The sequence below is a fragment of the Biomphalaria glabrata genome, chromosome 12 (genome assembly GCF_947242115.1).
Source record: "Biomphalaria glabrata chromosome 12, xgBioGlab47.1, whole genome shotgun sequence".
Lineage (NCBI taxonomy): Eukaryota > Metazoa > Mollusca > Gastropoda > Planorbidae > Biomphalaria > Biomphalaria glabrata.
In genome coordinates, this window is record NC_074722.1 from 36,810,815 (window position 1) to 36,823,656 (window position 12,842).

The 12,842-nt window shown below is 34.1% G+C and overlaps 1 protein-coding gene across 1 annotated transcript; it reads left to right on the forward strand.

Moving 5' to 3' along the window:
* Nucleotides 1-3,611: 3,611 nt before the first annotated feature.
* LOC129922201 (uncharacterized) lies at nt 3,612-11,208 on the forward strand. Its single transcript, XM_056007283.1, has 4 exons — nt 3,612-4,134; nt 5,435-5,581; nt 5,771-5,842; nt 10,425-11,208. Exons 1-4 carry the CDS (start codon nt 3,718-3,720, stop codon nt 10,434-10,436), a joined length of 648 nt encoding a protein of 215 aa, XP_055863258.1. The 5' UTR covers nt 3,612-3,717; the 3' UTR covers nt 10,437-11,208.
* The last annotated feature ends 1,634 nt before the right edge of the window (nt 11,209-12,842 follow it).

Below are 12,842 nucleotides of genomic sequence, written 5' to 3' on the forward strand. Positions count from 1 at the left end.
TTTTTGGAAGTTGTCCTGTTTTAAACGCGTCACTATACAGTCGCAGAAGTAGAGGGCTTATTAAAGGAAAAAAAGTCTTATAGAACTCAAATGTCAGACCGTCCGGTCCGGGAAATTTATTGTTTTGTGTCGAGTCTAGTGCTGTTTGGAGTTCGTCTAGAGTAAATGGAGTCCCCAAAAGTTCTTCGTCGGTCTGCTTCAACTGTTTACAATATTTTAGAAAACATTCTTGAGCCTCCTTGTTTATAGGTTCCATCTGGTAGATATTTGTAAAATGACTTATGAAAACATCTTTAATTTTGTCTTCGTCTTCAACTTTGGAGCCATGTCTATCAAGAACACTTGTAATGCATTTACTAGACTGAACATTTTGTTCAATCGACAAGAAAAGTTTGTTTGGGCCTTCTTGACTTAAATAGTTCCTACATCTAACCTCTGCTCCTTTGTAGATATAGTTATTTAATTCTTCCAACTTTAATGAGGCTTGAGTTCTATCTATTTCGTCTTCAGCGTGTAATAGTGTGTGCTTCAGTTTCTCTAGTTCTTGTTTTCTACGTGTCTGTACCAGCGTTGATATGACCTGACATTGTTGTTTTATTGAATTTTTTACCAGTGACCATGTTGTTGTTAGGTTAAAATTTGGATTGTTTGTATCTTGTAAGCAAGACTTGAGTGTGTTTGAGATTAATTCTATAAAAAGAGGTATTTCTAGAAGAGAATTATTAAATTTCCAATGACTAGTTTTAAAGCTTTAAATAAAGCCTCCAAAGAAAATATGCATATTCTATATTGACTAAAGAGAATAAAATATCACTTTTACATATACTACAAATTTATTTTAAATTTTCGCCAAACTACTTTATGTATAAAATATTGTTAAATATTAAATATTAATAGTATTAAATGAAATAAGCGTAAAATTCTTACATTAATTTTTTAAAATGTGTCAATTATATAAAAATATACAAACAATACTTTTAGTTATAATAAACCGATTTGTAAATAAAGAGTTTAAAGGTACATGTACATGTATATGACAAGTTTGCTTTTCCTTTTTAAAGTGAAAAAAAACAACTTGTTACCTCCCCTTTATGAACAAATGCTAACAGTACTGCAAAAGAAATGAACATGGGAAAATTGACCCGTTTACGACAAAGATTACCGATTTAACTATTTTTGACTTCAATAACATTATTATACCAAAGCCTGTCATTGTGTGTGTGTGTGTGTGTGTGTGTGTGTGTGTGTGTGTGTGTGTGTGTGTGTGTGTGTGTGTGTGTGTGTGTGTGCGTGCGTGCGTGCGTGCGTTCGTGCGTGTGTGTGTGTGTGTGTGTGTATGTATATATATATATATATATATATATAATCTTACCTAAACCAGTAAACTAGTGACTCCGCAGCTACGTATAAAAGTAAACAGCTTTGCTCCCATGTCTATTTCAGTTGAATTTTGTGTTCATGCGTATGGCACGAGACCCCCATATCAATTTTCTGTACATTGCTCTTGAAATGAACCGTTTATTCCTTTATCCGGATAAACCCCATTGCCAATCAATACGGATAATAGGCGTTCTACTGTCATAGCTATTCTTTTATTTCTGACATAAAAGAGTGCACCTGGGTTGCAGGCGGCTTCAGAACGAGACATCTTGAGCCGGCTTGAGGTCACTTACAAAAGCCGCGGGATACACATTACTTGAGACCAAAAGTAAATCCGTTGCCGAGGACAGACGTAACGGCGAAAAGAGAATCTAAATCAACCACCGGCGGACAATGGTTATGCCAGCGCTAGTTGCGACAAAATATGTAGACCGCAGTTGGGGCTGCGTAGTCACGGGAAGATAGGCCTACTGCATTCCTCATTAATCTTTGGACTCGAAGACATGCCTTATATTTCTTCTTATAAGTAGGCCTACTTAATAAGTGTCGAAGTGTTACGAATACACAGAAAATGGCTGCCTGGTCGTGCGGTTTGCGCGCTGGACTGTCGTTCGGATTTATCGACGGTCGAGGGTTCAAACCCTGCCCGCTCCCATCCCCCGTCGTCCTGCGGGAGGTTTGGACTAGGAAGTAAACTATCTTCAACTCTAAAGGAACATCCGAATTATGTAAAACAAAACAAATACTGAAAAAAAAGGAGACTTATATTATATCTTGGTCATGTTGTGGGAAATATATAACATTTTATCTGGAATCCTACTTGATAGAAGACAAACAACTTTTTTTTTTAGAGTGTACTTATTCTTGTTTTATTGCTAGCTTAGTGTTGTGGACAGTCGAATTGCTGACTTGTAGCACCAAACTGCTGGTAGATTAAACCGTTGTATGCGTATTATATTTTAATTTATAAAAAAAAAATATTTAAAACCTGAAATAACTTCTTTTGGTGAACAAAACTGACGACAATGAGATTAATTTAATTTTGCATAATTCACAACCAATCGCTAGCCTATTCCTACCGTCGCCCTATTACATAGTGTGCTTATTTATATAAAGTCTTTTAAAAAATGTATGTCTAAATTTGTAAAAATAATGCTAAATATATAAAATTAATAAAATTAAAAGTATCAAAAATTAAATTAAAATTGTTAAATATAACTTATTGAATGAAACACTTTTCCAATAAATAATAAAGATTAAATTCACGACACGGGCTAGACAGTTTATTAGGGAGACCGATGAAATACTATCGATCTATCAGAAGTTTTTTTAAAAAAAGGAGACGGTATATATGCCTTCGTGGTCGAAGATGAGCACATTTCACATTTCCTGTGGACTCGAAGATGGCTGTAAAGTCCAACCCTCGCTTTAAAAAGCCGGCCGCATACGTGGCAAGGGTGGGTTAGGTCAGTTGGAGATGGGCCTGCTTCTCTCAGCTTTTTGTTGGTTCGGCGCTCTTTCGTCCTGGCCACTCTTCTTGATTCAAATCTTGAGACTCCGAGACTCACAGCTTCACGCCATGAGGAGCGATCGAGAGCTGTGCTTCCCAGTCGTGAATGTCGATATCGCATTCCTTGAAGGAGCTCTTGAGGGTGTCTTTGTAGCGCTTGTATTGGCCTCACTGAGAGCGCTTTCCCGTACAGACGTCGATTGGTAAATCAATTGTCTGGCATGCGGACTGCATGTCCAGCCCATCGAAGTTGGGACCTTTTTACTGTCCATTGATACTGTGCATGTTGGACAGCTTTTTAAAGATTTCTGTGCCTGGTATGTGGTCGGACCAACGCAACTTATGGATACTCCTTAGACAGCGTAGGTGGAAGGAGTTTAGCTTTAATGGTGTGGCCAAATTTTTGCAGGCATTAGCGAAGAGGGACAGGCTCTTTTGAAGGTCTTCTTCGTTTGCGGCGTTTAGGGCACAGTCATCTGCGAATAGCAGGTCTCTGGTGCAGTCGTAGGCCTTTAATAGCATGGTAACCAATCGTGAGATTCTGCTCTGAAGATCTATTTGGACCTCTAGTGTTCAAAATTAAACTATTTTCTGTTTTGTGACCCCACCCCACCCAAAAGCCCAAAATCGAATCTAGATTCGCGATAATCCCTAACCTAAATAAATTAAAAGTCGAAGCTTTTTTTTTTTTTTTTTACCACTGACCTATATAGGTCTACGTACTATATATAAGTCTGTGGTATGTGGTTTTTGCTCTCACAGACCTTGAGCTCTTCAGTCATGAAAATGTATTTGATTTCTTTATGACAACATAAACATAGAATCTGATGATGGCTCTCCTTGCAGAAGGGTTAATTCATCTAAGTTATTTAAGTTTAGATTTACTTTTAAATTTGCGCAAGTTCACTCCGATCTGTCTTTTGTTTTACACCACTTATGTTTGCATACTCGTTCATGTTGTTGAAGCGAAAGAAGTCAACATCGAAGTATTTCAGTATGCCAAATACAATTCTAAGAATAGCCACGACTCAGGCAAAGCATCAGCGTTGTCAGCATCGTCATCCTTTTTCAAACCTATTGTTTACGCCACCAACAATGAATTCAACATAAATGAACATGAAGAATATCAACACTGCACTGTTGATCTAAGCCAAAGAAAAAATCCAGAAGCTATAATTTCAGTAAAAGGAAGATATTTGACAGCAGGAAGTACTCATCTTGTTGAAACTGGAAGGCTTCACTTGGTTAGTGTAATAACTTTTAGATCATCTAGTAATTCTTAGTAAGTTAGTAATAACTTAGTAATAGTAATATCATCTAAATTATATGGCTTACGTTATCATAACTTAGTAATATCATCCACTTATTATAAGTCTTATATGGCTTACGTTATCATATTGCTTTATTAAGCTCAAATCTCACTAACTAACCTTAGAAAGTAGATCTACATGGGCTATGCAAGCCTTAGAATGTAATCCTGAGGCTAACTTATGCAGAAGCACTAACATTGAAGGTATATTAAATGAAAATGAATGGCCATAAAATTGAAAGACTAAAGCCACTAAAGGGAAAAAACTGAAATTTGTGTTTTCCATAGAAGCATTGTGTTTTAGAGCAAACACAATGGACAATGGCTGCCTGTTCTTGTGGTATGTGCTCTGCACTTTTGTCACCGTTGTACTGAACTTAAAGTTGAGGTCTGTACATGCCCAACATCATTATGTTTTCAGGTAGCTATTATTCTTAAATGTAGCAAACAAATAGTTTCCCTTTCAGACCTTGCGATCTATGGGGCGATGATGTTAATGTCTTATGTTTCTTTAACCAAAAGTTAACTAACATGTTGTCATGTGACCAACCACCTTTCCTTTTCCCAAATTAAGTCAGGTACCCATTAGAGTTGGGTGGACTCCGGGGCACCCTTAAAATCCCAGTCTTCACCGAAATTCAAACCCAGAACCCCAGGCTCAGAAGCCAAGTGCTTAAACACTCAGCCACCACACCCCCTTTATATTCTTGCTAATGGATTGACTTAACGTCTAAAGTTTTCACACTTAGAAATGAAGATTATTATGTCCTAGCCAAAACTTCATTAAGGATGGTGGTGGAAAGTAGGCTTTAAACCACTGACAATCACAATGACAATTCAGAGCACGCAGCACACAACCATGCTGTTACTCAATAACTCAACAGAGTGAAAAATAAAAGTATTTTGAGATAAATAAAAAATTGTTAAGGCATGGGGTTAAACACTAAAAAAAATTAAGAACTCACAGTTTCCCCCAGTCACCATTATCATTCTGATCGTAGGACGTAATCATCTTCTTTTTTGAAGTAATGTCTGTATTATATAAGATAAGAAGATAAGATAAGATTGCAGACTTCCAGCCGATGCACAGTCCAGTAAAGAGTCAATAATCCAGGTGAAAGAAATATTTTACAATACTCCACATCCTATTCACAGTTACACAACAATATTTAAAGAAATTTTTCAGGGATATCAAGTGATTACTGCTCAAACTTATCTAATATTTTTATTTCTAGCTATCAAGTGACAATGATGGCAGGAATGATGAAAATGGATTTGCTAGATTACCTCAAGACTGGGTTGGCGTTATTCATTATACAGCAGAAACTGACGGCAATGCAGTTGATGGAAATAGCAATGACTCACCGCTCATTTTGGAAAGGGTTAGATATTGAATCAGACTGTAAATGTCTTGTAAAAAAATGCACAACTAAAAACGTTTTATTTTCTTCTTTATAGTACCATGATTTTCATACTTTTTTTTTTTTACCATTATTCTATTAATTAATTGTTATCAATCTCAATAGATAATTATTACCATAATTGAAATGATTTTTTAAATATTATAATAGGTTCGTAAAGCATTGATGTTCGGGGCGTCTGCTATAATCATCTTAACACTAAATCAAGAAATAATACAAGAGGTATGTTTACTTGTTTTGTTGTCATTGTACTAGTCATAATGTCTGCCAACTTCACAGTTATTGAGATTTTAAGTCAGCTTAACACATATGCTGCAATATCTTATTTGAATGACACTGTTGTTTTAAAATTGACCTAAATTTAATCCAAAAACAAACTTTCTGTTAGAGAGAAAGATGAGATGCAAATGAAAAAGGGTCTATGTTTGTCTTTGGAAGAAGCTCTGGCAAGATGTGTTTATTACGATATATATAATTGTGAAAAAGAGTGTCAAGTAATGTGAGCAGACATTAGGTATATCGTGTAATGCCACCAAGAAATGTATTTTGACTCTTTCTCTCCTATTCGACGATACCATCGTTGATTTTACCCCATTCTGCAGCCCAATCAACAGTGTTATTGTTGATGCTTAAAAAGTCAGCTGAAATTTTGCTGAATTATTTTTTTTTCTGACCACACAAGAATCAATAAAGATAATAATAATAAAAAAACACCAATTAGTTAATTAACTAATGGGTTAGGTATCACGAACAAGAGAAATTTGACCTGATTGACACGAATACAAAATTTTGACTCAGTTGCAAATTATTCAACTTTCGCAAAGCTGAATCTGTTTCTTTCTTTTTTTCTGCATTAAGAAAAAAAAAAGAAGAAATTTTCTGTAACTCGGTGTATCCTTTAAAGTTGCAATGGGATCGTTAGCGATTGATGCACACACACAGTGTCAAACACACACACACAACGCAATAACCTACCAACACACAATCATGGCAGACATCACAATTCTTTCACTTAACATTCGAAGTCTGAAAAATAAACAAAAATTCATAGTTCACTCAACTAAAACACGCAAACCGGACTTTATTTTCCTACAGGAATCCAATATCAATTCAATTTTCACAAAAACACACATGCACCTTAGTTACAAACAAACCCATTTAAATATATAATCATGGAGGACATCACGGTTTTGTCTCTCAACATTCACGGACTCACAAACAAACAAAAATATGTAGTTCACTTATCAAGAAAGTACAAACCAGACTTTATTTTTTTACAAGAGACAAACTTAGATACAGAACACAAAGGACACAAATACACAACAGATATGGGTTTTAAGGAAGGGTGTTTTAGTTATGGTAGCAGATCCAGGGGAGTAGCCATTTTTCAGGTGTCAGATAGGTTTAAAATAGTCCACAAGTATAGTGACAATAAAGGGAGAGTAGTCATCATAAAAGTAGAAACAAGAAATGAAACATTTACACTGGCTAACATCTATGCACCAGCGAAAAAAACAGAAAAACGGGAATTTTTTGAATATTTGAGTGAAAAATTACACGACACATACAGAGGGGATAGTTTAATTTTAGGAGGGGATTTTAATTACATCACGTCCACACTAGACAAGCAGTACACAACAACGGTGAATCTTCCTTCACAGAGGTACACTACCATTAAAAATTTCTTGAAAGACATTGAGAGTGAATTCAAATTACTGGATTCGTATAGGAGTGTAAACCCCACAGGTCAGGACACTACTTCGGTGAATAAAGCTTATCCCGTAACTTCCAGACTAGACAGAATTTACGTACCAACGGAGTCCCTTATAAGTAAGGTAGCTCATTTGGAAGAGTCTCTGGAATATTCAGACCATAAGGCAATAATAGTTACGATAAGTAAGGAAAGTAAAAAAAAGAATAGGAAAACTAGTCATTGGAAATTCAATAATTCTCTTCTAGAAATACCTCTTTTTATAGAATTAATCTCAAACACACTCAAGTCTTGCTTACAAGATACAAACAATCCAAATTTTAACCTAACAACAACATGGTCACTGGTAAAAAATTCAATAAAACAACAATGTCAGGTCATATCAACGCTGGTACAGACACGTAGAAAACAAGAACTAGAGAAACTGAAGCACACACTATTACACGCTGAAGACGAAATAGATAGAACTCAAGCCTCATTAAAGTTGGAAGAATTAAATAACTATATCTACAAAGGAGCAGAAGTTAGATGTAGGAACTATTCAAGTCAAGAAGGCCCAAACAAACTTTTCTTGTCGATTGAACAAAATGTTCAGTCTAGTAAATGTATTACAAGTGTTCTTGATAGACATGGCTCCAAAGTTGAAGACGAAGACAAAATTAAAGATGTTTTCATAAGTCATTTTACAAATATCTACCAGATGGAACCTATAAACAAGGAGGCTCAAGAATGTTTTCTAAAATATTGTAAACAGTTGAAGCAGACCGACGAAGAACTTTTGGGGACTCCATTTACTCTAGACGAACTCCAAACAGCACTAGACTCGACACAAAACAATAAATCTCCCGGACCAGACGGTCTGACATTTGAGTTCTATAAGACTTTTTTTCCTTTAATAAGCCCTCTACTTCTGCGACTGTATAGTGACGCGTTTAAAACAGGACAACTTCCAAAAAATTTCAACGAAGCATATATTACACTATTAGCCAAAAAAACAACAGATAACAGTTCTCCAAATGACTACAGGCCCATCTCACTACTCAATACAGACTATAAACTACTGACAAAAATTATTTTTAAACGACTTAAACCCTTCATTCCCCAACTCGTAGGACAAGACCAATACTGCACCCACCCCGACAGGAGTATTGATGGAATGACACATTTCATTCGAGATTTTATCATGTACAGTCATGAAAAAAACTCTAGCGTTTCCTTGCTATCTGTAGATCAAGAGAAAGCTTTTGATAGAGTCAGCCATAATTATCTCTTTAAAGTATTAGAAAAATGTAAAATCAGCTCTTTTTTAATAAAATTTATTAAACTAATTTACGCCAATGCTAACAGTAGACTAATAATCAACCATTCTTTAAGCCAATCCTTTCCAATTCAAAGATCTGTTAGACAGGGCTGTCCCTTATCCCCATTTTTATACATCCTTTGTCTAGAACCCTTTCTAGAATCTATTAGGTCAGACCCATCTATCAAAGGAACAAAAATCCCGGGACCCATCCCAGTAGTCAAAGTTAAGGCTTATGCCGACGACACAACATTTTTTCCCTCCTCTGAAAATGATATTAATAACATAGTTAAAAAGTTTACAATTTTTGGCCATGCCAGTGGTTCTAAAATTAATATAAATAAATCCTCAATAATGGGTGTAGGGAAGTGGACATTTAAGGAAAAATATTCTTTTAAACTTGTAAATAAAATCAAAATATGTGGTATAGAATACAATAGTAACCCTTTTTTCTTCTGTGAAGATCAGTGGAAAAATATTATTATTAAGGCATCCAATATAGTTAACATGTACAAGCACACAGGTTCTACTATTTTTGGTAGAGCCATCCTTATAAACAATTTGGTCATCCCAAAGATAGTCTATTTAGCCAATATTATAGAACCCCCTACAAAATACATATTTCAATTAAATAACATAATTAGAAGTTTCATCTTCAAAAACACACTTAGAAACATCAAACATACCACAATCATTCAAAACAAAGAGGATGGGGGGATCAATTTACAAGACATCAAAACTAAAATATGTGCACTCAGATTAAAATTCATAGGTCAAGTAGTTAAGAATCCAAATGATTTCCCCCTTACAATATACTATTATGGTTTGAGATTAAGCAATTTAATTCCAATACAAAACAACACTCCACACTATTTTGGCACAAACTTACATCCTTTTTACAGATCCATCTCAAGAACTCTTTCTGGCAATGAACCTTTAATACACAATAAATATAAAGAAATATACACAACATTAAAAAAACAGTTACAAGAAAATTTAGCTATTAGGATTAAATGGGGAAAAGATTTAAATATAACAGATTTTAAAGACACTTTTACTAACCTTCATAACAAACACATTGCAACAAAAGCTAAAGAAATATCTTACAGACTTATCTTTGGGATGACTCCATTTTCAAAGAAAAAACCTGGTGTAAAATATTGTAAATTTTGTCAATTTGTTAATGGTGACAATGAAAAGCATTTATATCTAGAATGTTCTTTATTTAGTAATGTTAGAAATACTGTAAGAGATTTATTAGAAGGAAATTGTGAAACCAATGTGAATATTATATTATCTAATCTCTTAAACAAGTTGCCTAAAACTAAACACAAGATGATACATATTTTTAACTTAATAATTGTGTCAGAATACAGAAACTTAGTATGGAACAGTAGACTTAAAGCTGTGTACCATAATGCCAATTTTAACCCTAATGATTTAGATATAATATATAGAAATATAGTTGATTTTAAAATTGAACACTATAAAGGCTAACCCCAAGGTAATTTTACATCTACCCATTGTATGTACATATGTTATATATTAACCAAGGAATCCTTTATTTTCTATCATGAATTGGTAGATTCCATTTGTATCATAAATTATCAATTTACAAAGCCTTTTAAAACAATGAAGAAAATAAGTTTGAATGTATGAGTGTGTGGTTTTGTATAAGTAATAACTATTAAAAATTTGCATGTGTATGTTTTTAATACATCATTTATTTGCTTTAAAATTATAATTACTAAAAATTACCTATAAACTATTCATTAATTTCTTTTTTCAACAAGAGAGACAATTAGGACTCGAAGATGCAAGGTGGAAATTTCTTTTGGTTACATCCCTTTGACCAAATTAATAAATTTTCAAGACAACCCAAACAGGACAGGATTTCATGAAAATGGACCAAATGGACTACTAAACTGTTAAAAAATAAAACAGAAACGGAAAAAACAAACAAAAAAAAAAAAAAAACACTATTACAATAAATAATAATAAATCTAATCTTAAAATGAGTTATATGCCAAAATGAAATAATTTTTTAAGCTCTTCATACACATACTTACTTTGTGCTCTGTACTTAAATAGAAACCAATTTGCTTCATTAAATGTATATTTTTGTAACTCTAGCAGACCCCAGAGAATTTCCAAGGATATAGGATGGAGGTCCTTTGTCTTAGGTTCTTAAGGGAAAAATTGTTGCAAAAATAAATCTAAATCTAAATAAAAATGAATGCTAATCACTCATAAGTCTTTAAAAAAAAAAAATAAAAAAAAATAATAAAAATATAGTTTGGCAATACTCATTTTAAGGAACACCTTCAAAATTTTTGTGAATGTTTTTTTTTCACCAATTTCCGGACATTTGCTGTCAACATTTTATGGACCGTTGCTGTCACCTTTTTCTGGACCTTTGCTGTCATCATTTTATTGGAACTCTGCTGTCATCATTTTCTGGACACATTCCCGTGACCATCTTATGGATCTTCGCTGCAGCCTACTCCGCGATCATACTGAAAATCCTGGAATATGACTTTGATAAAAATGTCTTTTTTTTTTTTTTTTTTTTTTTTTTTTTTTTTTTTTTTTTTTTTTTTAATGAAATTTTCCTTGTGTTAATTATTGTTAATAATTTAGAATGATGTTTTTTTGTGTTTTTTTTCTTTGAAAAAAAAAAAAAAAAAAAAAAGCCCAATAAAGAGGCCTATAGCCCAAAAAAGAGGCAACGCCCAAAAAAGAGACAAAGAAAAGAGGCAAAAGCCCAAGGATTCCTAGGATGTACTAAGCTAGACAACTGAAGTCAAAGGCTAAAAAACTGAGGTTTCCTAAAAAAAAAAAAAAAAAAAGTTACCGATTGATAATTGGTTGAAACTTGGATCATAGTTTAACAACATCGTATTAATATAAAATTTTAATTTAAAGTTGATATAAATATTGAATTGTTTGACAGAGAAGCAAAGCTCCACAGATTCAAAACGAGATATGCCAAACTGCGAGACCAAGGCTATGATGGTAATTTCAATATGACAGGAAAGTAAAATGGCCCTGAGGCATTGCTTCATCAAAAGCAGCCGCTCGAGCATTATGTTTACCATGCTATACTTGGTCTTAAATAATTCCGTCAGCTGTGTTCAAGAAGTTGCAGATTTCTATGAGTTTGCATAAAATATGCGTATGTTTTTACTCACAGCATGTCAAGATGGGCGCTTCTTGAATCCAATAAGGAGAGCATAGTTTATAGGACACTTAAATAATTGTTCCCTACAAAGTAGTCATCAAGGAATAATGCTCTAACTGCAATGAGATACAGACATTTTGATGTATCAAAGATGATTACACAAAATACTTTCTGTTCCTCAAAGAAAAAAGAAAGCCTGGAAGTTGCAGCACTTAAAGGAAAATTAGAAACTTTTGATACTATTGTTCTGTACAAAATTGTGAGCGCAATCAACGTTGTTTAACAAATGTTGCAACGTATCAAGATCTACACAAAGCTGTGAATCAACTAGAGAAGATCTAGACTGAAGTAGGCTACAACATTGGAGAAGATCTAGACTGAAGTAGGCTACAACACTGGAGAAGATCTAGACTGGAGTAGGCTACAACATTGGAGAAATGACTTTGAGAGTGTGAACATGAGGCTGCTGTAGTAGATCTTCGGGTGTTGATCCAGTTTTTTGTTTTATATGATTGAGGAAAATTAAGATCCAATTTGACTACTGTAAACTTGTGAAGAGAAAATTTAAGATCCAGAGACTACTTTCAAAATCAACGTATTTTACCTAACTATCGATGTCATTGTTTCTCAATTACTTGACAAATTTCATGGGCATATCAAATGTCAATACTTTAAGTCGTTCATTATGTTGTTTCATTTTAAGTGCAAACGATGACGCACACATGCGTCTTGTCTCCTCTGACACAGATGATATCGCCATAGAATATTATTCAGAGATGCAATCCTTGAAAAAGCCTTCTATAAACACATATAAAGTGTGTGTTCAGTACTAGATTTTGTTGTTTTATTGATCATAGACAACTACATTTTTATCGTCAGGCTTTCCATTGTCACAGCAGGCATGTCATTTCTGGCTTTGTCACAGATTCGTCAGCTGAGCTGTTATTCTCGAAGTTGCGACTGATCAAAAATGATTAAAGAATTTCTATGACACATAGCCTGTTGGCTTCACTGTTTGTGTGTGTGTGTG